Raw genomic sequence first — 27,458 nt, forward strand, 5'->3', positions numbered from 1 at the left:
GAAAAGGGGGAAGAAGTCAACAAGACCTAGATGACTATCTAACTTTTATCAACCAAGTTGAACACAAAGATCATGCTGGTTGACCAGTGACCACCTTTTTGTTGGTGAATATGGTTATGCTGGTCCACCAACAATATCATCAAACCATCATTAGCAATCATAAATCAGTCTAGACATGAAAAATTCATGCTGGTCCAAGCTGGTCTTAAACCAGTTAAGCAAATATATGGTATCACAGACATCTTACCGGTAATGTCCACCCAGTCCTCTGCCGTAAACAACTCCTCAAAGCTGGTGGTGGTCCACTCTTCCACTTCATAATCTGGAAAAAGACTGTCCCATGAGTCATCCCTTTCTTCCGGTGCCTCAGTTTCTTTAAACCGAACTGTTTTCCCAAAGCTGGGAGTCTTTGTCAGTTTGCGGCTCTTCACTGTGTCTGATTCTTTGATCTCTGGTGTTGTGAAGTTTGAATTTGAGATGATGAGATCATCTGTGCCCTTTTTGCTGGGGTCATCGCTTACATTTTCGGTACACTTTATCTCTCTCATTTCTTCTGCCTCTTTATTCTCTGCTGTATCTGTCTTCTCACTTCCTTCTTTGTCCTCTGTCACCTCCATCGTTGTCTTCTCATCCTCCTCTCCAGTGACATTTCTTCTGTGAAGCTCCACGGTGGGCTCTTGAAGCACCTGACAGGGTTGAAGAATAGTTTCCTCACTCTTAAGATCCCGTTTGTCCCCAGTGACTGAAATGACATGTCTAACTGATTCTGTAAATGTCTCCAAAGCTTTCTCCTGTCGTTCTCCAGCCTCTGGTTCCATGTCCCCACACGGCGCAAGGGATACCATCTACGTCTTCCTAAAATTGCTGAGGATCTTCCTTGCACACAAAAAATGATGTAGGTCTTGCTTAACAGCCAAGATGACAAACACCTGCATCCATTAGCGACAGCGTATTCTAAAGCACAGTGCGCCCATGGACTCTAATAGAATTATCATGGAAATGCATTGCCACATGACCCAAATCCCATCTGTGGCTAGTCCATTTTATGCAGCTCTTCTTGAAATGTCTTTGTAGACGCCTGTTGTTTTACTCCTGTTTTTTAAAATATAAAAGAAAGGTAAACGCACAAAAATTGTGTCGAAATGTAAAGCCCTCCTGGTCAATGGAGTTGTGCAGTGGTAATCTGTTGGATTAGAAGAGCAGAATCTAATCTGGCCCTGCGTCTGTAAGCTTCTTAATGACTTCATCACGTCGCCCCATAATGCAAGAGTCCATGAACACGTCCACCAATAAGAGGGCTTCAGCGACTGGTGGCTTTTCCGGTTCAACCAAATAATATAACGAATGACAAATGCTAAAATATGTCATTTATAATTGATATTGACAAAACTGTATTCAAACGAAACTGCAGGTTTTCAGATAATGGAACACCTACAAGGAAAATCTCTGCCATAATCTTATGGATGAGGATAACATACACATGTACACACAAACAGGTTTTTCAGGGTTTGCAACGTGCCAGCTGGGAGCATATTCACCATGAGCAATGAGCATTTACAAGACAAGACAAGCTCCTAAACTCTCATTATTCCTTTTTTTATTCTGCTTCACTTAACAAATCCACAAAACATAAACAGATACAATACATAAAAAGAAAAAATACTTTTGTTTTGGTTGACAACAATAGTAGTGTGATGACTTGGCTTGTCCTGTATTTGAACATTTAACATTAGCTATAATTATATAATAATATAATTATTTAGAGGTGTGGTAAAATCTTTGTTGATCTGAGAAAATATACAGTATTGTAAGCGTAATAATCCTTAAGATGTTCTGCCAGGACTTTAGGATCATGTTAGATGGCTGTTGCAATGAGTAGTATGTAGTATGGCAAGGTTAAAGCTGACATGAAACGGAAGGTGTGTTGGTGTTTTTTTACTTGATTGTGATGTATATCTGAGTCATATAGTTTCTGGAATGAGAAAAAATGTCCATTAAAAATAAGAATAGAATCAGGTTTTGATTTCATGGTGAAGATTTAACATTTACAGATGGGGAAGAACAGTGACTTTTCTTGTACCTTATGACGACACTTAAAATGATACTCCACCCAAAAATGAAAAATTCAAGTAGTTCTGAACCGGTATACATGTCTTTGTTCTGTAGAACACAAAGAAAGACATTTGGAAAAATGTAAGCAACTGAGATTTCTGGGGAAGTCCAAAAATGGTAATCAAATGTTTTCCTAAATTCTTCAAAATTTCTACTATGGTAGTCAATGGTGCCCCAGAAATCTCAGTTGCTAACTTTCATCTAAAAATCTTCTTTGTGTTCAACAGAAATAAATGACAGAATTTTCACTTTTGGGTGGACTATCCCTTTGTATGCTGTGTTAATAGTCACTAGGCACTGTGGTTGACCACACAACACGGTATGAAACAATATAACTTTGATTAACATGTATTTAAAATGGCTTATTGATATAATAAATCTTGTAAAAAGACTAATGTCTGAGTTGTATCTACTTGGCAAGCTCACATATTTCAACTGCAGACGACCACATAAATCACGCCAGCTTTCTTCGATTCTCAGGGAAATATTGCGGACTTGCCAAATGTAAAATCCCCCCAAAATGTTAAAACAGCAGGTGGAATCGAAGGGAGTTTCAGAGAATAAATGTGCATCAATGCACATTTTAAATTAAAACATTGTATTCAATATCCTGTGTTTAAAATGTTTTCACCAGTTTTACGACTTAAAGTGACTTACCTTATTAGCCGTTATCCTCCCCAAGTGAATGTGATGTACTTTACTCTCTATTTTCATTGATCCCCTCCTAAGACTCTGACACTTCAGTAATGGATCTGTCTTCCTAATGGTGCTTGTGTTCTTGCACTCGTCTACTTTTATTGTTAAAGATATGATCACCCACGCTTTAATATTCTTAGCAAATGGAGAGTCTACGTGGCACGGTTTTATAAACCACAGTCTGAGATACTGTAACATATAGTCTGTCCAGTTGGGTTCAGATGTCCCTGTATCTCAAACAGCCATATGGCATGTAGAGACTAAGAGAGCCTCTTAATCCAAAGGCCCAAGCACCTTGTCTGTTGGGGATTATGTCTTTCCAATTAACCTAAATTCTCAATTTTTTACATCACTGTCCATTTCACCTCATCTGTGAGTTCGAAAGGTAAATATTGTGTGGCAAATCACCTTTTCACCTTTAAAATCTAGTTCAAAATGCAGCCTGTGCTTTTCTAATCATTTTGCTTGTATCAAATTAATTTAATACTATGTAATCTCCAAAAGATTTGCGATGGCTCTTCTAATAATTTTCTGTGCTTGACTGGTTTTCAGAGAATGATTATATTTTTTGCAGTCTGAAGTTTTACTCACCGCAGATCTTTTGTTCATACTCGAAATCGAGATATTCACATGATTTCAATGCCTAGGTGAAATTGAATGCTGAAATCTATATGCATAATGTGTGCGTCTATGACGTTGGCAAAACGCTTTATCTTAGCTCCGCCCATCACCGAGTGACGTTTGAACGAGAATGTCGCCAGTCCACCTCAGTTCCAGACATGGCAGCGTTGAGACAGGAGCATCGGTATGGACTCTCCTGTGGAAAGATTAATAAAAGCGTTCCCAACAAAACCATATTTCACGTCAAGCTAACAGACACTGCCATCCGGACGCTAGAAGCCTACCAGAATCTCAAGGTAACGCATTTTATTTCATTTCGTTACAATGATCCACAGCGATCACAATGGGACAGAAAGTTCCCTCAACTTCAAAAGAGTTGTTTCCGTTATAATGTTAAATCTATCGTTTACTGTTTGTAAAGTGGCGACTTATTTCGATACAGTCAGTCGCTTGAAGTGCCATATGTTGTTTTAACGGACCGACCGATGGTAGGAAATCAGCCTCATTCAATTGTTACAGTTGCATTAAAGTTGACACATAATGTAATAAATGCATTTTACATAATACAACCGCTGTAGCTTTTAAAGCCAGTTGGAAACGGACTTTACGATTGAATCCTCTGCGTTAGTTAACTCAAAACCGACGCTTTATTCTTTCGGATAAATGATCGAAATATAGCATGACAGTGTCGTAATGTAAACAATTACATTGTTTTGTTTTTATTTCAAACTTGAGATGTCAAAGGATCTTTTTACTTCGTAGGATCATACGGTCTGCGAGGTGCTCAAGGCTCAACCCCGTACTGATCAACTATAAAACGCATAGTGGCATTTAACAAACAGACATATTTTCTTTACATTTCGTAATCATTTACTTTACTTCTTGCCTCGTAATTATATGTCAACGTTGTGTAACATTTCCTTTTGCTGTATTGTTAAGCTCTTTGGGTATGCGAAACTCATTTAACGCACATTTGTCCTATCTCTTTATATGCATTTAAGTTGCCAATTCATTCTTGCATAGGGCTTGTAGGAATCAACATAGATTGCTTGACTACCCCAGTCGTTTCCGCCTATAAACAATAATAAGCTATTTCAGTGAGCATGTTATTTTAAACGAAAAACACTCCAAGCATCGTTTTAAATGTAAAGACATCGCGAGCCGCTTTTTCGCCAATTACCGATTACCGCCGCTGAGCGATCGATACTGTACGTTTCTCATTGTCACCGTCGGGTTCGACTTCACAGATTCCGGTAATATCAATAGTTCATCGGTGAGCGTGCACGCCAGCTGGACGTTTCACCCCATCCCTGCGCCACTCGTCGCTCATTGGACGACAAAGGTGTGTTTTTGTTGGCGTGCTTTCTCGTATTGTTTTTAGTCCTTTAAACGCTTGGATGGCGTCCCGATTTCATCTCTCATTGGTCAGGCAGCCAGCGTAGAATGTCGTTTGAGCCAATCAGGACGCGAGAAGGCTTCCGCAAGCTTACAACAGGAGGTTTACAAAAAATGTTCAGTTGTCAAGATCATGTGTGCCCTAATAAAAGAGACTTAACTAAAGCAGAAATAAATGTGTTTTGCTCCGAGGAGTCAAGTTCTAGCATGTTTGCTTTGGTAAGAAATGTTATGTGGCGGCATTGATATCAGACCCATTTAATGCAGAACTTTCATCTTATAAAGCTGTTTTTATACCAGTTTGTGGCAATATTTGAGTTCACCTCGGATCTGGTCAAGTCCGGTCACTAGGTACCTCACAGTCTCCGTGTTAGTGGTGCTTTAAGTACAACGGGACAAAAACAAAGCACAACAACAAAGTTCATGTTAGCCACAGCGCTGCCACATGCTTCGATAATGTTTAGCTACTAATCCGAGCACATGACAACAAACTCAAGACCAATAAGCTGCATTTAAAAAAAACAACAACCTTAGCTCCGCTGTATGCACAGAATGACATGACAGCCTCTCCCTTTTAACATCCATAATAGATAAACATGCTTGTTGACCAAAGCTCCAGCTGTACCTTGAAGATAATAAGAGCTATCTTTTGACCTTGCTTAATGGTTTTGAGTTATGCCGGGGGAAGCTGTTTTCCTTCTGTGTCTCAGCAATTTACCTTTGTGACATATTAGTCGTATTAAAGTCTCCCGTATATGGTTTGTTAGTTTTCCTGGACATTGGACGGAAAACGTTGTTATAAGCTAAACTCACAGTGTAGTAGGGTGGCTATATAAAAACAACATGGTTGATAATGTCTTAAAAAGACCTAATGCACCTCTAGAAAAATTGGCATAATGCCTCTGTAACTTAACTTCAGGTACTAATGACAAGAACTCCGCTCGGAAAACGAAAGAGAGAAAAGGATTATATATTTGGTTGGCTAAGAGTGTTTCTGAGTGATTTCCCGTGTTTTTTGTCCCGTCCCACCCCCCACTTCTTACACATGTACACACACTCAACATCCTTATACTCGTGCACTCGTCACACAATAACATTTGATTGGCTCATCTAAGGTCTTTCAAATCAAGATTATTAATCGGATGCATTCCAGTGCAGATTAGGAAAGGCCAGCCTTGATCTTTAGGCTTTCACATGCAGAACCATGACGCTGCCGAGAGGCCAGTGATAGCCAGCCTTTCATTCTCTCAGAACCAACCCCCCTCATTCCCAGTCTGCATGAATTAATACAGGAGAGAACTGTGCCTCTGTCAATGGGGGCAGACCAGTAATGTGAGACTGTAATTACTGTGAAGGAAGCCTAATAGGCTTGATATTTCACTGAAGTTACTACATAAACACAGCTTGTGGAAATGCAGGCATCATGGACAAACATTTAATGTAAAGCTGGTAAGACAATAAAGATACTCATTAGGGATGGGCATTTTTCAATAATTTCATATTTGAATATTTTACATTATAAAAAACTAATATTCGAATATCTGTTTATTTAAATGAAGTTAATAATGATGTAATTTGTTACGTTTTTATGTACAATAAAACAATTTCACATCAAGCTTCTTATTATCATTAAATATTCCTAACGCATGAATATTATATCCTGTATATAGGTTTTTAATGTTGACAAAAAGAAAAAAACATCCCTCCTTGGCTATATTCTGAATCTGTGCCAGTCTAGGATGCATTACCACGATCAGTTGCTTTTTTGCTATGTAATCCTTTATCTAATAATAGTGGATGCTAACTGACTTCTTTATACCTCTTTCTTCTTTTCCCAGGGGTCCTTACCTAATCAGCCGACAATTTGCTTCAAGGGGAACCAGGGGGTAAGATGAATGTGTTTTTTTCACCCCTCCAGATCCCTAAAAAACAGGATGGTTTAATTAGACCTGATTGTTAAATCGTGGCAAAAACTCGTGGCACCTCTCAGCTGCTTGCGTACTCTCAATATTTCATGAGCTTCCAAACCGGAGAGGAGCTGTCGCGATGCCACCCTTGGGGTCCACCGCTTAACAAGATTGAGAACATTTATATAATCATAGCTGCATGCACGTTTGTAAGCTCAATTATGTGTGTCACTGCTATGAATTAGGAAAGTGTCATCATTCGCATGCAACTCAGGGGTTTCGTAATATTTGTGGGTTCTGTAAAGCCATCGGTTTTGCATACACACAACAAGAATATTGTTATGTACGACTTGTGAAATTGGCAGTGTGGTGCGCACCCATCATTTTTGGTGGGGGGTGCATTCCAGTGAAATGGCTGTAAAGAAAGATGCCTGTGTCTAACCGGATTAGCACATTCAGCGATAGCACCTCCCCATTACTGCCTGTGTGCCTTACGTATGTTAAACACACAGTCGGGCCCACCTAAAACAAACCCAGCCGATCCAAAAGCAGGGGCACTAGAGGGAAGGCGACAGGCCTCTGTACACAAATGCAGGACTGTGCGACTAACTTGCGGTCGGAAGCCCTGGAGAAGCTGCTCAGCACCCCCGAGCTGCCTGCCAGGTTACTGGGTCACACTGGTGACTGGGAATGCATTGTCGTGAGCTCTGGGAGGAGGTGGGGGTGACGGTAAACCCAAGGGAGCCTCTTGCGTCTCTATGCCTGTTGTCCCAGCGCAGACATGAAAGACCTGCGACAAGGAGGGGGATAACCGCGGCCACCGTGTCTCTTAAAGACGGCATGGCTCGACCCCCACTTATTCCACAATTATAATATGCAAAATACTGTCGCATGAAGTCGAGCAAAATCTAAAGTAATGACGGCTCCTTCCGTTTTGAATCTGGAGAAGTGTGGCTTTGTCAAGTGTGTAAAACTGAAATACGTTCTAATCGTCAAATTAGATTTAGTGATTATATCTTTAACTCATTACATATTCAAATTGGCTGCACTGAATTTAAGTGTTCATTCTCCTCCCCAGATAATAAGCCGCTGGGCATTAATGAGCTATTTGAGCCGCGTGTGTGTGCGAGCGTCAGTGTGTGTGTGTGTGTTTGTATGTGTGTCAGGGTGACAAATTAAGCTATTACTGCTGGGGGTAGGGAGTGATGTTAAGTCCACACCACTGGAACCATGTTCAGATCAGTCATTCTATTAGTTGTAACCTTAGGATGCTTTTATTTCAGTCTGGTCTACCTTGGTCTTACATGGTCGGATATCTTTAAACAGCAGCACTCGTGCACAAGAGATGAGAGAGACATTTCCATTTCTGGCAAAGCTCAGTCAGGTGATTTTCCTCCACCTGCAGGAGGGCTCCCCCATACAAGGGAATTCCCACAAACATGATCTCCAGACCTCTGTGGGGTAAACTAGAAAAGTTAGGAAACGCACTGCTGAGAATTGTCAGCTAGCATTTTCCACTACCTTGAAAATTCTTTGATAATACCCACTTAGGAAATAATTTAGACGTAAAACAACCCATCATTGGGTTTGTACAGATGGGGGGCTTTAATTAGCTCCATTGTCTCCAGCTGTGGAACGACATGATGCAACTACCGAGAAATAGCGTAAGATGTTTAGAGTAGTGTCTGTAAAATTCCTTTTTATAATGCAGCCAGTGAGCTTCACTCCTTGAGAAATTGTGAAATCTGAACATCTTTGATGGTCTCGCTGGGAATAGTGAATCACAAAGACTGGGATTTCACATAATGCAGCTTTTGTGGTAATAGGAATTTTGCTATACAAAGTTATCCAGTAAGTTTTCTCAGTCATCTAGAAAAGTTACAAACAATAGACTTTCTTTGTAACTTTGCCCCACAAAAAAAATAACTTAAATTTGGAATTCATAAGCCTATCATCATAAGAGATCGATTGTGTACAAATATATTAATTTCATTGTTATATCATATTTAATTATATTAAATATTATTTTGGATTATATAGTTATAATTATAATTTTAGACCTCATCCCAAATGGAGTGTCATGACTTTGACAGCTTACACCTGTTTATGACTGAGCACTAAGCAGAAGGTCCAATATGAATTTTTCCTTGAAGGATTCCTGTGTGTGTTCTGTGGCATTAGCATGCAGTGGGAGGTGGGGTGTAAAGCATTCCTCTGTTAGATGTTCTCATGATGTGTGTTTGTGAGCATCCCCCATCCGTTTGTCCCCCTGTCATCGTTGTGATGATCTCTCGTTGGGATTCATCAGTTCTTGCATCTGCATCGATTGTGTGTATGTGGACGGTGTGTATTAAAGTGTCCATTAGTATAAATGTATGTTGGAGTCAGTTTGTTACCGCGGGAATAGAAGTGTGTTACTCCACTTGTCCGATCCAGGGCTCGTGTGTGCGCCTGGCCTTTTTCCCCTCTTGAAAGCTAATTAGAATGACAATAAGAGGAATGAGCGCAGAGAGTCCCTGGCAGAAAAGGCTGTGTGGGGGGGAGCCGTCCCACGTGTGAGAGAAAGGGCACGCGCTGCTTCTTTCATCCAGATGTGATGTGCTCGGTGACGTGCACACGGGGCCCCGAGTGTCCTTCTTGTCTGGAGCCCAGTGTTTTGACTGGCAGAGCTATTCACTGCTTGGTCTTACCAGGCCATCTCTGACAAAGTCATTGAGCCTTAAGTAAATTTTTAGTCAGTATGTGTTTTTTTATAATAGTGTGATATTAGCCAGGGTCTTGAACGAATTATCAGAGCCATATTTAATTATCAGAACAATAGTCTGACCCATGCCACGGCAATGTAATCGACAAGAGTGATTAAGATCGAAGCTTATACAAAAAGAGCACATCTGTGGAGATGTTTGTGTTTCCCTTACCTCAGTGGAAAATTTGCAATCGTTGCAAAAGGAGTTTTTTGGGGGATTTAAAAGAAATAGTTCACATGTATTATCATTTACTCACCCTCATGTCATTTAAAACCTGTGTGACTTCCGCAGAACAAAAACAAGGAATGTTGTTAAAAGGCACCCATTCACTTGCATTGGTTTTGTGTCCATACAATAGAAGTGAAAAAGGTGCCGGCATCATTCGGTTACTTTCTTCAAAATATCTTATTTTGTGTTCTGTGGAAGAAATGACAGGAGGCAGAGTAAAAATTATGACAGAATTTTTATTTTTTCGGTTACTGTCCCTTTACAGTCCCCATGAAACAAAAGTCGCGATTGACTTCTATTCCGTGTTGCGACGTATATCCCAGTGAAACGGCTCCTGAAATGAGAAAAAATGTATGGCAGGGCTTTATTTTGGCCTTCTTTTTTTAAATGGTTTGTTTGTTCAATGACTGACACAGGGCCTGGAGGGGAGGGCTAAAATGCCTGGCCATTGGACAGTAAGTATAGTCCTACCCCTTTTTTGTTGCTTTTTTGTTTCCCTTTCTGTCACAGAATAAATATTTATGGATACTAAGTTTAGTCATTTCGCCCACCATTAGCCAGTGTGGTGAAGAGTTCAATCTTAGCAGTAATCCCATCCTAAATGTTTATTTTCGTGCATACCAAGATCCCAAACTGAGACATTTTTGCTCTCAAAAGCATCCTCGAATGAAAATAAATCTGGTGCATGTGTACAACTCCAAACTGTTATGCTGTAAATCTCACAGCTGTTAAATGGAACAGAGCTGAGCCAGGAACTGTAAGAAAGATCAGACACTTCAGGCCTTTCATGCAGGGACACACACACAGGTTACGCTAGCAGATCTGACAGGACTGGACTGACTTCAGAAAGAACGCGGACTGTGTGTATATTGCACCTTAACAGGCCACAGCTCTCCAGCGTCATTCTTTGAACCCAAAGCACTCTCATTATTGGATTCTTTTTTGTCTTGGCATTGGCTCGTTTGAGTTTATTTTCTGTTTAGTTAAAGCTTTGCATACCATTGCCATTGACATGGATAAAATCTGGCAGTCACATGAGTAGATCCATTGATTGTGCGCCTGCAGCAGGGTGCATTGGCTCGGCTCAGCAGGATACATTTCTCTTAATAGTTTATAGTAGTTTTTCATCACAGGGGTTGTTTAAATCTTATTCGAAGAGCATTCACGTCCACGTCTAGCCGCCGTGTGCCATTTAGAAACGGAAACCTCTTTCAGGTTTGTTTTTGTTCCTGTAGTTTGTCTGTCATGACCATCCAGCAGTCTACAAGTGCGGCTACTCAGGAAATGAGCAATGTTCTTACAAACAAACGTCACCTTTTTATCCTGTGTGGTAATGCTGGAAAATCACTTGACTACTTAAACTTAAAAATAAGATGCTGTATATTCAGCATGTCAACACGTGGATCAAGCGATTGTGGTGTCTTTCCAGGGCTTAAACTATAATAGCTAATTCCATTTTAAAAGTTTATTTGGTTTTCAGTGTGTTTTGCCGCAAGTATGTAAAAAATATACAAACATGACACACACTGAGCAAAAAGATTGCCTAAAGCCTGTTAAAGTCGACGTTACCGTACACATTTTCAAAATATTGGATTGGATTCAATTTATTGTCATTACACACATACAGTGCAACGAAATGTATTTTTGGTGGCGCCGTATACAGACCCGCTTGTCAGGCTGGCTGGTCAATCCAGTTCCGACAAGCAGCCATCTGATCCTGCTGCCAAAATATGCAGTGTTAACCAATCAAAACGAAGACAATTGTTCCGCTAATGTAACTGCGCAGGCCGGCATGGATGTGGACTCCCCCATAGACCTCCATGCCTCTACTTAATTTGCCCAGACTCGTCACTATAGTAACTGATAGGCAAGTGGAGGATGGCTCCTGGTTGCTCTCTGAATGAGCTGCATATGAAAGAAGCATGCGAGGTGCTCTCCTCCCCCATTACACACACAGACAAGGATGGTTATGGAGTCAGGTCGCCCAGCCCTTACTGAGTTTGACAGATTAGCCCTCAGGTGGTAGAGAGAAGAGAGAGAGAGACAGATTTTGCTTGGCATCTGATGCAGATCCTTAGGGGATGAAGCAACCACCACAACCCCCTCCACCCCACTCCACCTCTCCTTCAGCTCCACAGCTCGTCATTGCCAACTCCCCCTACCCCACAAACCTCAAACCAACCCCCCATGCATCAACAGACATCACCCCCCTCTGATTTCTCCCCATTTAAATGTAACGGACTTCAACCCGTTGCCACGACGCTGCCTCGGAGTGATTTAATGCGAGAGACAGAGGCGAGCTCATGCGCTGCCTTCAGGATACGTGACTCATGGCACATTTGTTTATTATATGGTGACTAGTGTGCTCGAGAGTTTTTATTAATATGAAAGGAATTTCCATTAGGCATCTGCGTTAAAGGGATGCTTCACCCAAAAATGAAATTCTGTCATCATTTACTCACCTTCGAGTTGTTCCAAATCTGTATAATTTTCTTTGTTCTGATGAACACAGTGAAATATATTTGGAAGAATGCTAATAACCAGACAGGTCTTGCCCCATTGACTTCAAGTTTTTTTGTTGTGTTGAACACAAAAGAAGACATTTTGAAGAATGTAGGACAGCAAACAGTTCTGGGGCACTTTTGACTACCATTGTATTGTTTCCTACTGTGGTTGTCAATGGGGGCTAAATCAGTCTGGTTATAAGCATTCTTCTTAATATCTTTCTCTGTGTTCATCAGAAGGTGAACTCGAACTCAAAGGTGAGTAAATGATGACAGAATGTTGGGTGAAGACATGCTGCGACTATGGCACTGATTTAAAATCTATGACAATTAGACTGTGCATACTGTCCCGACAAGATATTAACAAGGAGCATTAGCAATTGTAAATGCAAGAGAGGGTTGTCATTCTTATTTTCAACCCATTTTCAAAGAACAGTCTGAGAATTTAAGGGATAGTTCACTCACAAGTACTGACACTTATGTCATTCCAAACCTGTTTGACTTTTTTTCTTATTGTTAGGTAACCAAATTACATTGACACCCATTCACTTCCAATGTTTGTACACAAAACTTGCAGGACATTTCTCAAAATATCTTCCGCTGTGTTCCACAGAAGAAAGAGTCATATAGAGGTTTTGATGACAGGAGAGTGAATACATGATGACAGTATTGTTATTTTGGGTGCACTAGCACTTCAATAATGTCATTGGCGCATCTAGCCTTAGATTAGGTGTGTAAAATCTTCACCAACACCACAGAAAACCCGTCTTGTAGTCTGTTCTTTAGCATGCACTAAACATTTGCTAACAGCTTATAGTTCACAGTTCCAACAATTCTTCCATTTTGCACCTTACAGACTGGATTACCATTACACTTCAGCAGTAAGAGCTCTGTAATCTCAAGCTTCTGCTTATGTACTCTCTCTCCTCCCCCATCGCTCACTCTCTCTTCCTCTCGATTCCTCCCTTATCCCCCTTGTTTTTTGGTTGACTGACCCGGTCCGTTTTGGATCTGGGGGTCATGTAGTGCCGTTTGTTGGTCCTGGGCATGGATGTCCCAACCACACCCCCTCCAACAGGCCACACGTTCTTGCTGCTTATGAATAACGCAGGTTGAACTCTGTGCCATCGCATGCGGCGGGAACAAAAGAGAAGCGCCTCCCAGGAGCCTCAGACGAGCACACGGCGCCGAGAACAATAGCGACGATGGCGATAAGGACTGACTGTAGTTGACTAGGGGCTTATGGGGATGCATAGGCATATAGGTGTGGAGGAGTGTAGATGTATGGAAGGATGTTAATTACCTCCCACCCTCATAATTGGTTTGTGTTGGTTTTTAAATTGATGTTGTATTTATTATTAGAAGCCAGAAAAGTAAGCATTTACCTGTAAATAACACTGTTAAAGAAGCACTTTCTGTTTCAGTTCTTTATTTCACATACTGTATATATTTGTGAATGTTCAGAACAAATGTTCGGTTGGTTGTGTTGTGTTCAAATGTTTGTGTAGTGATGAAAAACTACAACAATGGCTGCATTTGATCTATAGTGTGATCTATATGTATAAAATGATTTACAGTATACGAAGTATATAATGTAGTATGTTAAATTATATATAATATATATATAATGTTCTACAAGAGATAAAAGCACTGTTGTGTTTTGACTAGAATACTTTTCTGGCTGTTTTATTTCAATAAAAGTTTGATGTATATAATGTTTTACGAAAAGATATAAAGAGTTAAAGAGTAAGTCAGCTGGCAGCTGTAATTGTTTACTAGGAGTGTGCCGGCTCCAGTGCCCTTGCTAGAAATAATAATGCCAAGTGTGAGGACAAGATGTTCCATCTCTTCTTTTATACTGACCCGACACGACTCAAGAAAGGAAAAACCTCCACACCTGAATCAACACACCAGCTTCTCTTCTTTCCAAACAGATGTGCGCCTCATAGATACAACACAAACGTTTAAAATCTAAATATCTTGTGAGCGGAGAATATGTTGAGTTCTTTAAATGCAGTACATTGCAGCGCCTCATAAAAAACTTGAGGTTTTAATGCTCTCAGAAACAGGCAGAGTTGTTTTTTTAAGGGTTGCTACAGAGAACTGCCTTTGTCTCATCAGTAATGGTCATGGCCCCCGCTACGTTTTCTGTTCCAGCCCAGTTCACACCTTACAACAGACTGAAAGTATTTGACATCTCTAAACACACATGGCACAGAGCGGCAGATGTGGCATAGAATGGGCCACAGTTGAAGATGGTTTCTTTTGTATTTTGCTCCCTTGTGGCTTTCTTCTTGGGAGTCTGTCAACATAGTGAGGATTGTCAAGCTGATGCTTGTCACAGGGAAGAGGTGAAATCCACCTTTATGTTTGTTGAAAAAAATGGTCTAGTACTGTAAGTGTTGTCCTTCACATTGTGCCATTCATAGATCCACTTTAGAATTTATTTACTGGACGGGGAGAACAAGTTGAACAAAACATATCCGCCTTCACCCTCAACATTGATCCCCACTGAATTTCATCGTATGGACACAGAACCACTGAGACATTTTTCTAAATATCTTCTCATAAAATCATAAACAAAAGAGTGAATCATTAATAAAAAATATTTCAGGGTGAATGGTCCCTTAAGTTTCTTTGTAATATTATGAACATAACATATTGTTTCTAATTTCGCCAGGTGTTGTTTTGTGCATCTGTGTGGCTTTAGTTAGATTCAAATTTGATGAAAATTGGTATCAGATATTTCAGCAAAATTATCCTTAACACACTCAGTGTGACGGATTATGATTCAGTAACCCTTCAAGCAATCTGCATTTGAGCCTTCCTCGATAAACTTACCAATCTTAAAGCTGATAAAATCTCACCTGCCGTGCTGTGGGCGTTGGCTCTCGTTGAAAGAATAAACATAAGAAGTAGTGAAAAGGCGAGAGCATTGAGTCAACTTTTAAAAATAGATCATAATCTCTGTTTATTTTCTGTGTAAGTCTCTGATATTCATCCACATTTTTGACCGACAATTGCAGTTTTGAATCGTTGAAAATGAGTTTAGTTCAAATGACATGGCATATAAACTCTGACTACGGCGTCTCTCAATGTGTGTGGAAAGCCTTTTTTGCCTTGGTCTGGCCAATGAGGAGGCCTTGTTTAATGGCCCTTAAATGTATCTTACCCATAAGATCTAAGTGCCCTACTGAGATCCTGCATCCATGAAAAACCGCATTCTCCCTGTAGATGCTGGGAAGCTGGGAACCAAGGGGGTAAATGACATATGCTTATGAAGACCGAGGCGGGAACTGGAAATGCAGAAAGAGAGGCAACCCCCAGAATGAAGTGACCTGTATGACATTGATAAGAATCAGAATATGAAGTTTGCATGGTGGTTGGGCCAGGGTTCGACAACGGAATGTACCACGTGGAGGGGAAGGGGGACGTGCATGGGATATGTTGCTGTGATGCTTTGGGAAAAGGGGACTTTGGAGGGGTTGAAGGGGTAAAGACTGTAAATCCACATGGCTGTGCTGTTGCCTCGGGGGCAGCTAGCTTTTGTTCATCAGTTGGAAACAAATTATTCTTCATTCCGTTGCAGCATTGCCCTGACCTACTTCTGGGACCACCTTCAAATGACTTGTTGCTTGTAATCTGCTTGTAATTTGCTTGAAGACGGCTACCACTTTTTGTAAAGGCTTCCTAGGCATTGGCCGGCTCCTGCTGGTTATGCTTTTTCTGTTTTGTTGTATTTGAGGAAAGGGTACATTAGTCCGATGGCTCTCTCCCTGCCTTGTTTTGAAGCCCGGGTGGACATAACTAGGTCATTAACGGCGCTTCCTCAACTCCACCCCGTGTTTATTGCTGCGGTGGGCTACTGTCTAGCAGTATGTTGTGACTGCTTGCGTGTGCGTGTCTTGTAGCACGGCAAACTAACAGATAATGATGGGGGCAGGGATCGTACGGTGGGGGTTGTTGGACTGAATGTGTGTTTGTGAAACAGAGAGCTTTTATTGGCTCCATGTGGCATGCTTACGGTTGTACTGCGTGACGCGCCTGTGACAGCCAAAGCCCTGTGTGTTCTGTGTTGCCCGTATATGCTGTTTTTGGATATGTAGGACGTATAATTGCTCGCTAGAGTAATTTATGTGCTTCATTACACGTAGCTGAAATGAGTCTCGCATGTTTCTAAAATAACAAGCTGAAATAACCCTTATTAACCTGTAGGATTATAATCGTATGATGGCCGCTTAACATCATATGACAGGCGAAAATTTGTTTGTCTACAAAATGGCTTATTTAGCAATGTTTCTTTTGTTAGGGGTTGGCAATTTGTTTGTTCTCTGAGGACAAAGGTTGTGCTTGCTTTAATGCCTTGGAACGTTCTTTAAACCAGCCTTTAACCAAACTTGCTCACGCAGCGCAACCGTGCAAATAAAAAAACACCCTGTGGCTAAGTTTGACAGTGGGAATTAAAGGTGCTGCTGAGATATTCCTTGTCATGTCATTTTGAAAGCATGGGAACCTGCACACCTTAGAGCATTTAAAATGGTTCCTTGGGTCACTTTTTGTGTCCAAAGTCATTGTGTTTGCCACTAAATATTTGGTTCAAATAGGCCTGCTGAATGAAAGTACTGTCAGAGTATGTACATTTTGTACACCTTAACTGTTAATTTCCCTCAGCCATTTTTCCTCAAATGTAGGGCACTGCTTCAGCTAAAGCATCCATCATTTACTACCAGAGGCACTTTGAAAGGAAATGCGTTTTTTAAAGCCACTGCAATACCTGTTGCTTAATGAGTTTGTATTTTGAATTGCCTTTAGTGAAAGTAGGTTTCTAGGCCTCCCCTGAAGAATATTTAGCTTGTCTTTTAAAATCAAAACGAGTCTGAATAGAGTCTTAAGTTATGTTTTATAACAGCCACAGCATGCTAACAGAGGGCCAATGCACTTACACGCATATGTTGTTGCTGCCAGCTCACTTTCATTCACCGTGTTTTCTCACTGTCTTAAATCACATTATATATATATATATATATATATATATATATGGCTTTGTGCATGCAGAACAATGATTGGCCAGCTACATTATTGATTCACAGGACTTTGAACGGGTAGTAGACGGTGCTGGTATGGATTCAGTTTTTTTATCGCCCTCAGATAACTGAGAGCATTACATAACTCTGTCTGTTTCTAAGTCGTGACCCTCGTGTTGCCTCCGAACACGATCTGGCAGTTGCGCTGCCATGAATCAGTCAGCTTCCATCAAAGAGCTCCTTTGCTGTTGTTTCGCTTAGTTTAAAGTATTATAGCATTGAAATGGTTGCGTTTTGCTGTTGATAAATAAAAAAGAAAACTCTAGCTCAGAGTTTAGCGTACATTTTGGTACGAACAGTAATTTTGGAAAATGTTGTATTAACTTGTTTTATATGGTTTCGAATGTAATATTATTTAAGCTGAGAAAAGGGTTAGCATGCACTAGCTTTAAATATTTTTGCTCGCTTGACGGTTCATGCCTCCCCTAAGGGTTTTTGAATATTACAAAACAAGAACGTATTCATGACTCGCTCAGATTAGGTTGCAGTTTGTTTAATTTTGGTCTGATATTCTCAACCTGAGCATGTAATCTATATCTTGGTAAAATGGCATTGGGTGGAAAAAGTATTTTTATTTTATACCATGGCCTGTTTGAATACTCTATTCTGGTTGGCTGGAATGTGTGCATAGTACTATACTATATAGGTTGTTCCTGTCAGTTTGATCGTCTGATAAAAAATGATCCTGTAAAGATCAATAACAGATTTAACTTGGCAAATGACCATGGGATGAGTGGGATAATCCACCGCTAGCCATGCATTAAAGGATTTTAATGCGCTTCTGCTTCGCGTCGTGTGGTTCTTGGCCTCTACGTTGTGCATTAAAATCCTTTAATGAACAGCTAGCCGTGGATTATCCCTTATTTAATATTCTTATTAAAAAAGATGTCATGTAACTTTTTGAGAGCAGTTCATTCATATTCACCCTTTATGGCATACTTTGTTCCGAAACATTTCTTTCTTTAACAAAACGTTTCATGCAGCTTACACAACATTAGCACATTGTTGTAAAAAAACTATTTAATCATCAACTAATGTAAAATGAAGGGATGAGGCATTCAAGTCTCGTTAAAGGGACAGCTCACCCAAAAAAAATCTGTCATCATTTACTCGGCATCGAGTTGTTCCAAATGTGTTTAAATTTCTTTGTTCTGATGAACACAGAGAAAGATATTCGGAAAAATATTTGTAACCAAACAGTTCTTTGCCACTATTGACTACCATAGGAGGAACAATGACAATGGTAGTCAAAAGTGCCCAGGAGTTGTTTGCTTTGCTACATTCTTCAAAATATCGTCTTTTGTGTTCAACAGAACAAAGAAATGTATAAAGCAATTTGTCCTACTATGGTAGTCAATGGTGACCAAGAACTGTTTGGTTACAAGCATTCTTCCAAATATATTTCTCTGTGTTCATCAGAACAAAGAAATGTTAAAATACAGATTTGGAACAACTCGAAGGTGAGCAAATGATGACGGTTTTTTCATGAACTGTCCCTTTAATTGGTTAGAAAAACTAGGACATTGGCCCTCAGGCCCTGAGCCCCAGGCCATCATTATTGTTTAACCCTGAGCTTGTTTTCAAGACTGCACGTGCTAAAGTACAGTTCTTACAAAACCATGTTTAGCTTAAATAGAGTTACCATGTACAAAACATTCTGTATCAAAACAGGTTTTGGTACTACAAGTGCTTCTGCCAAGGAAAGTTATGAATGTAATTGCTTTACAAAAACATAGTTTAACATTTTGCGTGTAAGCAGAACACAGCGTACTGGTGAGATACGCCCCTGAGTTGTTTATGCATCAGTTTATTCAGTTTTTATGGCTTATCTGAATTTCTTGTGAATTGCCTCATAAAGAAAGAATTGCATGCTGTGAACTGATATTTTCCTTGACAAATAAAAGCCTGCATATTCAAACATTGGGAGTTTCCTTGTATTTCCCTTGTTGTAGTCTGATGAAAATGCTGATTGTAATTGAAATCCTCTTGTTGGCTTGCACTTTGTTACACAGGTGTATTTCTAGCAGGCATGTAAATTAATAAAACTAGACCAGAGATGCATAAACACTCTATTTATATCGATTTTGACGGTTCTGACGTGTGTTTTTGTTTCTTGTCATTTAACAGTATGTGAAGATTCCTGTTCCCTCTACGGATTCTCCTGATTCATTTCGTGTCTTCTCTTTCTACCTGTCCAGTGACAGTAAAGACAAACCTCAGGCCAGCTTTGATTGTATTCACCAGTTTGTCTCTGGGTAAGATCAAACACATGACTTCAATCCTAAGATTATTTGAGGAATATTTCTATTTTAATGTGTTACTTGTTTTATTATTTTAATTTTTTAAATTTTGATTAGTTTAATATATTAAATTAGTTTCAGAATTTTAAATGTTCATATTTTATAGCTTTAGTTTTGTTTTCTTATGTGGAAAACTACTATTTTAAGTGTAGTTTATTATTAACACCATGCCTTTTCTGTGATTGGTTGTTTAATATGTCAATCAAGCACCTCTTGTTTGACAGGACAACACTGATCTACTGCATCCAATGTGTGTTGAAAATGTTTTTGGATTTTGCATACATTTATAGTTTATATAATCTTATATAATACAATCTGAGGGTGAGTAAATGAGCGCGTTTACATTCAGTCTTTTTACAGTCTTACGCAGATTTTGCTTAATAAGATGATGTGAACGTGTAAAACGGTATTCAATTATTGGGTAAAGGTCATAAGCGGCGTGAGCAAAAAAAGTTTTTGGCCCATTACTCGGATTTCGAGATGCATGGAAACGCCTTTACTGGTTTTCTCTCAGTTTTGTTTATGTGCGCATGTCTGAAAGCGCAGCAGGAAAAAGCCCCAATCGGAAGTCATAGTAAAATAACACATAATAGCCCACTCTCGAATCATGCAGATGATGTAGAAACATCAAAATGAAGAGCTATGTTTGCATGTGCAGGTACTGCGGACATGACAAGAGATATAAAATAAGATCTTCTGACCGTTTTCCCGCTGCACGTCACTGCACGCGAGCAACCCAACAAGTCTCAAACTTCCATGTAAACACGTTTTTCTGCGTAGCTGGTTTATAACTATGCATGTAAACACGTGAAAACAGGTTTCTTTTTAAGCTGATTTTTGATAGATATCTGTTTATTTTGTGCATGTAAATGCACTCAATGATGAAAGAATTTTCAATTTTTGGGTGAACTAACCCTTTAAATGTATAATATGTAAATTCTTATTTTGAGTAGTGAATTATGTGTGCAAGGATTGATTTTCTTACAGCAGTCAAGTATAGCAATAGTACTGAAAGCACATGTATGTTTGTTGTTTCTTTTGAAATTATAGACGCAAGTTTTACTTTGTTTGGATCAACATTTACTCTGACCTTTGAACTCAATTTCCATGACAGCATTGGGTGTCAGGGAAAGTCGTAAAGTTTCAGCCTCTTGATCAGGGTAGCACCGATCAACGCCCTCCGTCTCAAAGGACACTTGTAGTCCCACAATACTCCACTTGTCTTACAGAAGAATAGCATTGCATAGGTTTGTGGGAAAGAGGATGCGAAGCAATTCCACAAAAACCAGCAAAGGCCATTAGTCATAAATTAGTCACTGACTTTCCGCCTGCTTTACGGACAAAAGGCCAGCTGTAACACAGATCAACGTGCAACGTGGTGCATGATGTTAACCATGTCAGTCTTTACAGGAGATGTCAGAGCTGCGTTATGATCCCATCTCAGTTTAATTACACAAAATGCTCAAATGTAAAAGTGTTGTTGTGTCTTTACTAATAGCAGAATGCTCTCTTCTAATATGCAGAGATGGCAGGGAACATCTGGAAGGTCAGGGCAGTATTCAGGACAAAATTACGGTGTGTGCTACCGACGATTCCTACCAGATGACCCGCGAGCGCATGTCTCAAGTGGAAAAGGACATCTGGAGTCGCTCAGCCATTGAGATCAAACCCGGCTCAACGCATCCAAGTAAGAATCCAGCTCACCCCATGCCTAGATGTACCTGCTCCAAAAGAAAATAATCTGCTAGTGTCTCGTCCTGTTAAAGGGATACTTGACCCAAAAATGAAAATTCTGCCATCATTTATTTATCATTCACAACCTTCGAGTTGATACAAATCTTTATAAATGTCTTTGTTGGTGACAGAATTGTAATTGTTGGGTGAAGTATCCCTTTAAAAGTGTTCACAAACCAGTGTTTTGTGAGTCTGTGTATCAGATCTGCGTAAGTCATGTGAGAACAGTTTCCTTCCCCCACTCTCAGACACTGCAGATATGAAGCCACAGACATGTTCCATTAATCTGATTGAGACTGCCAGAAGTATGCGCTAACAAGTCTCATGCTGCGTGGATGAAGTTTAGCCCAGGATTTTAATTACCGTGGCTGGGGATCAATTAGGTTTTCATCTGCAGAAATACTGAATTATATATAGGGTTTCTCTCTGAAGCTGAGTCTGCGATTCCCCAAGCGATGGGTAGAGAGAAGGACACAGGTCGCTCTGGACTCTTGAGTCTAAGAAAGCCGTAGCCTATTTGCGCAGGAGTAAAACGGCACTTTATTGATATGTTGAATGAATGTAGGATGTTACAAATGAGATCTGTTCGATTCTGGCAATTGAATGGGCTGAATTGCTTTTGTTGAGGACAGCAATTCTTTCCAGCCCGCCTAACACGCAATATCCCGTTTTGTCCATATGTATCTCAATTTGTCTTGTGATGTAAACACATTTGCTGAAGCACTGCTTGCTAAAGGGGTATCATTTATGGACGGATATTACAGGAAGCAGAATATTGCCGGGGGATGATTTGATGCTGTGCGATTCAGATATCGCCATTCGGATATATGACACAGGATACAGTATTATGTCTGGCTTTTTATCCCATCAAGAATGCTGTGTTTTAAATGCAGCTCTCTGTTTCATATCCATGGCGACAGAAGGGTAACCGTATCCTTACAGAATGTTGTGGCTGGCAGACATGTTTGCTTGACTTAAACAAAAATATCATTTCTAACTATGTTCCCATCTCTGAAGTCGAACTGGGAAACTTCCTGCGGTCGGATGCTGTATTTTTGTGGTAGTGTAATAGCACGCTTATCTTTAAGACGCTTCTAAATTCTGCTCTGCCATCATTGCTCTCACTGTTGTAAATGTATGGCAGGTATTTTAGTGGGTGTTTAATTATAAAGAACGGAGGTATTTTAAGGTCGGTCTAAGTCTGCACACTGCCTTGTGGACAAACATCATCAAACATGTACTCACAGTTTGATGAGGTTGGTTCTCATACATACAACTGGCCGTGTACGGTCGCTGTGCCGTATGTTTATGAAGACATCAGTCACTTTACACCCTAGCATTTACTGTCATGGTTGTCATCTTAGACCTGCTGGCGTGTTTGAGCTTGAAGACATGATTAAAAAAAGCGATTTCTTGGCACAGTAAAATAAAAACAACTTGATTTTGGGAATTTGATTTGGCGAGATGATTTGATTACAGTTTTGATGTTTGAATCTTTTGACATCCGTCTCAACAGTTCGTACCCCCCAAATACACGGTAAATGATTTTAATACTTATGCAGACGGACAGTGTTTAATTCAGCACTTTGTGCAAAGTGCAACGTGTTTAGGCGTCAAGAGGAATTCCGTTCACAATACACACATTTTTTTCTCTTTCTTTTGTTCTGGAAGCCTGTTGGGTGGTAATAGTCTAACATTCCCAATAAATAGGTTCATTGTTCTCTTGCAGCTCTGCAGATATGGCAGTGTTTTGTATAGTTAAAAGAGCTGTCTTCAGATTTCAACTGCTGTATGAGATTTTTGTGGATTTTGCCAAAATGGCTTTAGAAGTCAACGGTTTATTTCCATATGTTTGAACATTATCCTGACTGTCCACATCAGTTCACTCTGCAATCATATGTTCTGTTTTATTATGTAATTTCTTTGTCATAAAAATATGCATTAGACATATTTTGACACCATCTTGTTTGCGCAATAGAACATTTCAGCCAAACAGGCCAAGTGTTTTCATTGAATCCTATTTAATCTCTGTTGAATTCTCAAAACAACATTTTTGTGTCAATAACAAAGTATAAACACGAGCATTGAAAATATAACATTCTTAGGGACTCGACATATGAACAGCTTGCGTTCTATCGCAACCTTCAAAGTCCAGCTTAAAGTTGTAATGAGATTAGACATGCTTGATATCTATTAGCACTCCTGTGTCCTGCTGGCTCCAGGTGAATTAGCACACTGATGGGAAAAAGAAAAGCAGGAAAGAGACTGTTTGACTTGCTTCAGTTTCCGCAGCCTGCCTGTTTGCTCAAGAGAGGCCAAGGTTTACCGTCAGCTCTCTTTAGTACTCCGCAGCCTGCCGGTGCAAGCTAAACTCACAGTTCACATCCGGAGAGCAGGTCATTCGAGTGTTACGGGGCAGCGGTGTTTACTTGGAGCCATATTTCTTAAAGTGGTTTAACGTTTGCTGTTTACACTACTGTATGCGTGATTATCGTTTGTCACGGCCACGTCTCCCATTATACGTGCGTCTGATTTCACCCGGGGTGACTTGGTTTTGTTTTGTGAGCTTTGGGCTTTGAGCGGCTGAAGTTCTGTGCTATTTGCAGAGAACTTGGTTTATTTGCAGGCAGTAGGTTAGCATTTTATGTCACTTTTAGCTTTTCAGGGTTGTGAGCTCGTATGAAACTCTTGAGAATGCTTTAAGGCAAAAGTAGGAAATGCCAAAAGGAAAAAATTGGACTTTGATTTTTTGGAACTGTCCAATGTCAAAATATAATAAAATTAATTTATCAATATTTTCTTAATAATGTAAAAAAGGAAACTTTTTTTATAATTACGACAACATATATAAAATAATTTGTATTTATTATCAGTTTTCAAAGACATTGTTATTGTTTCAGATGAGGGCATTCATGAATGAAAATAAAATGATTAATAACTCAATATATCACGGGCCTACACCACATTGTATATTGTTTTGCTTTAATCATTTAAATGTTTTACATTATTACATTAATAGCCTTAGAAAAGCAAAAATTGCTTTTCTTAAATATTGTATTTTCTGAATTCTTCCTCAGGTAAATGTGTGAAGATTAAGAAGAAACAGGGCCTGCCATCAAGCTTTGACAACAGACATTCACCAAGCAACAAAAGAAATGGTGCCCCTAGCTTGGTGGCCCACAGGCCCTTGAAAGAACGTGTTATTCATATTCTGGCCTTAAAGCCTTACAGCAAACCTGAACTACTGCTCTGGCTGGAGAGAGAGAAAGCCAGTCCCAAGGACAAGGCCGACTTGAGCGCTGTGCTGGAGGAGGTAACTTACAAGCACACTCGCACCCAAAACATGCTATAGCTTAAAAAACAAACTGTTCAAAACTTTCAGCTTCGAGAGAAAAATGTCAGTATTTCGTTCGAATCAACAGGTTTTCTTATGTAGTTGTTCAGCAGTGAATCCTGTACCAGCGCCAAAATTTGATGCCAGAATCATCAGACTTTGCAGCGTAGCTCAGCGCTCATTTCGTCGTTCAGTGAATTGTCCCTAGTTTGTATCCAAAGCTGCTGCTTCAATCTCCATCTCTCCAAACTAATGCAGTAGAGCACATTTCTGCTCCTGGACATCTACCTTCCTGAGAAGTTTAAAGCGCACGTTTTCAAGTCCAAGAGTGTGATTAGCTTTTTCTGGTGTGTTATAAGGGTTGGATCTGTACTCTGCCTGAATTCACATCACCATGGGTATGATAGAAAGTTCCAACGCATTCACAATTTGAGATTCATACAATTCATACTGTATGTAGCAATTAGCCTTCTGTCATAATGATATTTGGAGATTGGATCGTGCTTTGACAGAGGGAGGGTTGTGGTGTTCCTATCCCATTTGTAGGAGTGCTCTACAGAACAGCCCGTGCTACTTTGTTTTACATTTATGAGGCCTGAATTGAATGCTTTTCCTCTGGATGTGTTTAAGAATGGCCAATCATGCATTATTCTTCTGTCTCATAAGATTGTAAAGTGCTATATTTCTTTAAAAAAATGCTGACTCTGGTAATGCTTGACGTTCAAGTCCATTTCTTCCCTTTGTACAGTCGGTCGTTCTTGAAATATTTTCTCTTAAGTGCATTTGCGAACCGAGACCAGATACTCATTAGGAAAAATCGAATAATTCTATTGTCCATTTCCTTTCAGGTGGCTAAACTCAATCCCAAAGATCACAGCTTTACTCTGAAGGATGATTTCTACAGACATGTGCGGAGGGATTGGCCCGGCTATGTGGAGGAAGAGCGGCAGCTCATTCAAAGAGTGTTAGCAAGGTGCATGTTCTTTCTTTATTTGCCACTAGTCTATTGATGTTTTAGTTTGATGCATGATATTGCCAATAAAACTAGGAAGTTCTTGATGCGTGTTGGCTGATTGATTTCTTCGATGTTGTGTTTTAAATTGTTTTGGGATAAAATGATTGCGTGCATTTTACTTCTCACTCTGTTTGCATTGTTTAGTAACTTCTTAAGCTTTCACAAAATATTATTACCCAACTTCCTTTGCTAAACTGTCACCCACCCTTGATAGTCAGTGTCTTGTCATCCAGGCTTTGAGACTCAGGTCTTGCCCTCCCTTTCTGTATTTTGAGGCCTTATAGAGTGCCTGTTTCATCATCAGATAATGTGGTTTATAGACCTGTCTGAGAAGGAAGTCATGCGTTTCACCATGCTGTGGTGTTGAGTGGAATTATACTCCCGGAACAATAGAGTTATATACTTCAAATATCCTGCCAAATATGAGTTTGGCAGCTGTGTTTTTGGGAGGTTTGCCACACTGCTTGTCTACTCTGCCTTCTACCTCGATCTCTCAATTTTAACGTTTACTGCCAATTAGAGTCTAAAGTCTTTTACTGGGACAGCTCGAGTTACTTTTGCAATACACGGAATGTAAAAACACCACTTGCACAACATAGATCACTTGCTGAAACTTTAATGCAGTGCTGCTTCTGGCGTTTACTTTGCATAGTGGGTTGAGGAGCACTCTTTGTGTAATAAGACTGCAGCTCTATGAGAGGAAAGAGCTGGAGGAAGCAGATTGCCAGAGGAAAGTTCCAGGAGAGCGAGAATGTGGCTGGCACTATTGTTTTCATGGCTGGTCTTTGCCAGTCTCACTGCTGATGCTATCATGTTTAGCATTGCCCGGAAATGCTAAACTAGACTAACAAGCCCTGGCGTTCTGACCCACTGAGCGCTGCGTATTACCGCAGGTGTGAGTTTTGTTGCTTCCGCACTACGTTCGGAAACAGCCCGACCCACAGCCGTGCAAATCCAAGCCCTTGATCCTGAGATTTAAACGTCTTCCTGTTTAGTTCCTTTGTTTCCTGGAAGCTTAGCTTTTTATAGATTTCTGGAACTGGAAAGTTTGTATCAACTTGGCCACGGTTCTTTGTTTTTTTACATTTAATTAGTAAAGGTTTCCTGATGGCAAGTATGAATGGAATGACATTTTGACAAGGTTTCATTTTCTGATTCCAGAAAACTCCAGCCTCTCAGCAGCAGCGGTAGCCAGTTGAAAAGCTTCCAGTCCAACCATTCATTCCACAAAACCTCAGGGGATTCTCCATCCCAGCTCAGCCCTGTCAAGAATCTCTCCATGGTAAATATGAACCTATAAAAAGAAGTGTGAATTTTCCCCCGTCTGGCTAATGTTAAAGGGGTCATATGGCGCGAATATGTGTTTTTCTGTGTCTTTAGTGTGTTGAAAGATGCCTATGCATGTTTTTAGACACATAAAATGGCATAAATTAAAGTGTCGGAAGAAATGCTTTCTATCTAAAACAAACAATAATATTTGTTAAAGCTGTATCATATAACCCTTGTCATGAATTAAACAATAGTATCATAAAAGTTTAGTTTTTGTCATTTCAAAACCATTGATCATTATTAACACACAATCTTTGCCGCAGCTTTAATGTATCTCAACAATTGACAGTTTGCCAACCAGAAGTGTAGGCATTGTTAGCGTCTGAAGTTGTGGTGCATTTTTAAAGCTTTAGCCAGGAAGATTAGCTGTAAAATACTTTTAAAAACTAGCATAAATAATTTAGATTAATTATAATGCCGAAGTAGCTTTCTTATGTCATCACTTAAAAAAG

The 27,458-nt window shown here is 39.9% G+C and overlaps 2 protein-coding genes across 5 annotated transcripts in view; one reads left to right on the forward strand and one right to left on the reverse strand.

The window, feature by feature from the left end:
* fkbp16 (FKBP prolyl isomerase 16) overlaps positions 1 to 3,071 on the reverse strand; it is a 34,932-nt gene extending 31,861 nt beyond the window's left edge. Inside the window, exons 1-2 of one of the 4 annotated variants that reach the window (XM_079466614.1) lie at positions 2,770 to 3,071; positions 248 to 1,092 (exon numbers count right to left, since the gene is read on the reverse strand). In XM_079466614.1, the coding sequence (XP_079322740.1) occupies positions 248 to 845 (598 nt within the window). In that variant the 5' untranslated portion in view covers positions 846 to 1,092; positions 2,770 to 3,071. Of the gene's footprint in view, positions 1 to 247; positions 1,186 to 2,769 lie in introns of those variants that run through there. The other 3 variants (XM_079466615.1, XM_079466612.1, XM_079466613.1) reach the window with 3 other exon arrangements.
* A 488-nt stretch (positions 3,072 to 3,559) lies between these two features.
* LOC306899369 (RNA polymerase II elongation factor ELL2) overlaps positions 3,560 to 27,458 on the forward strand; it is a gene marked incomplete at its 5' end in the record, with an annotated part of 28,511 nt that continues 4,612 nt past the window's right edge. The window contains 8 exon segments of the mRNA XM_079465557.1: positions 3,560 to 3,570; positions 3,572 to 3,725; positions 6,663 to 6,710; positions 19,422 to 19,549; positions 21,118 to 21,281; positions 24,406 to 24,641; positions 25,511 to 25,635; positions 26,839 to 26,959. Of these exon segments, the coding sequence (XP_079321683.1) occupies positions 3,560 to 3,570; positions 3,572 to 3,725; positions 6,663 to 6,710; positions 19,422 to 19,549; positions 21,118 to 21,281; positions 24,406 to 24,641; positions 25,511 to 25,635; positions 26,839 to 26,959 (987 nt within the window).

Source organism: Barbatula barbatula, assembly GCF_947034865.1.
Source record: "Barbatula barbatula genome assembly, chromosome: 10".
Taxonomy (NCBI): Eukaryota; Metazoa; Chordata; class Actinopteri; order Cypriniformes; family Nemacheilidae; genus Barbatula; species Barbatula barbatula.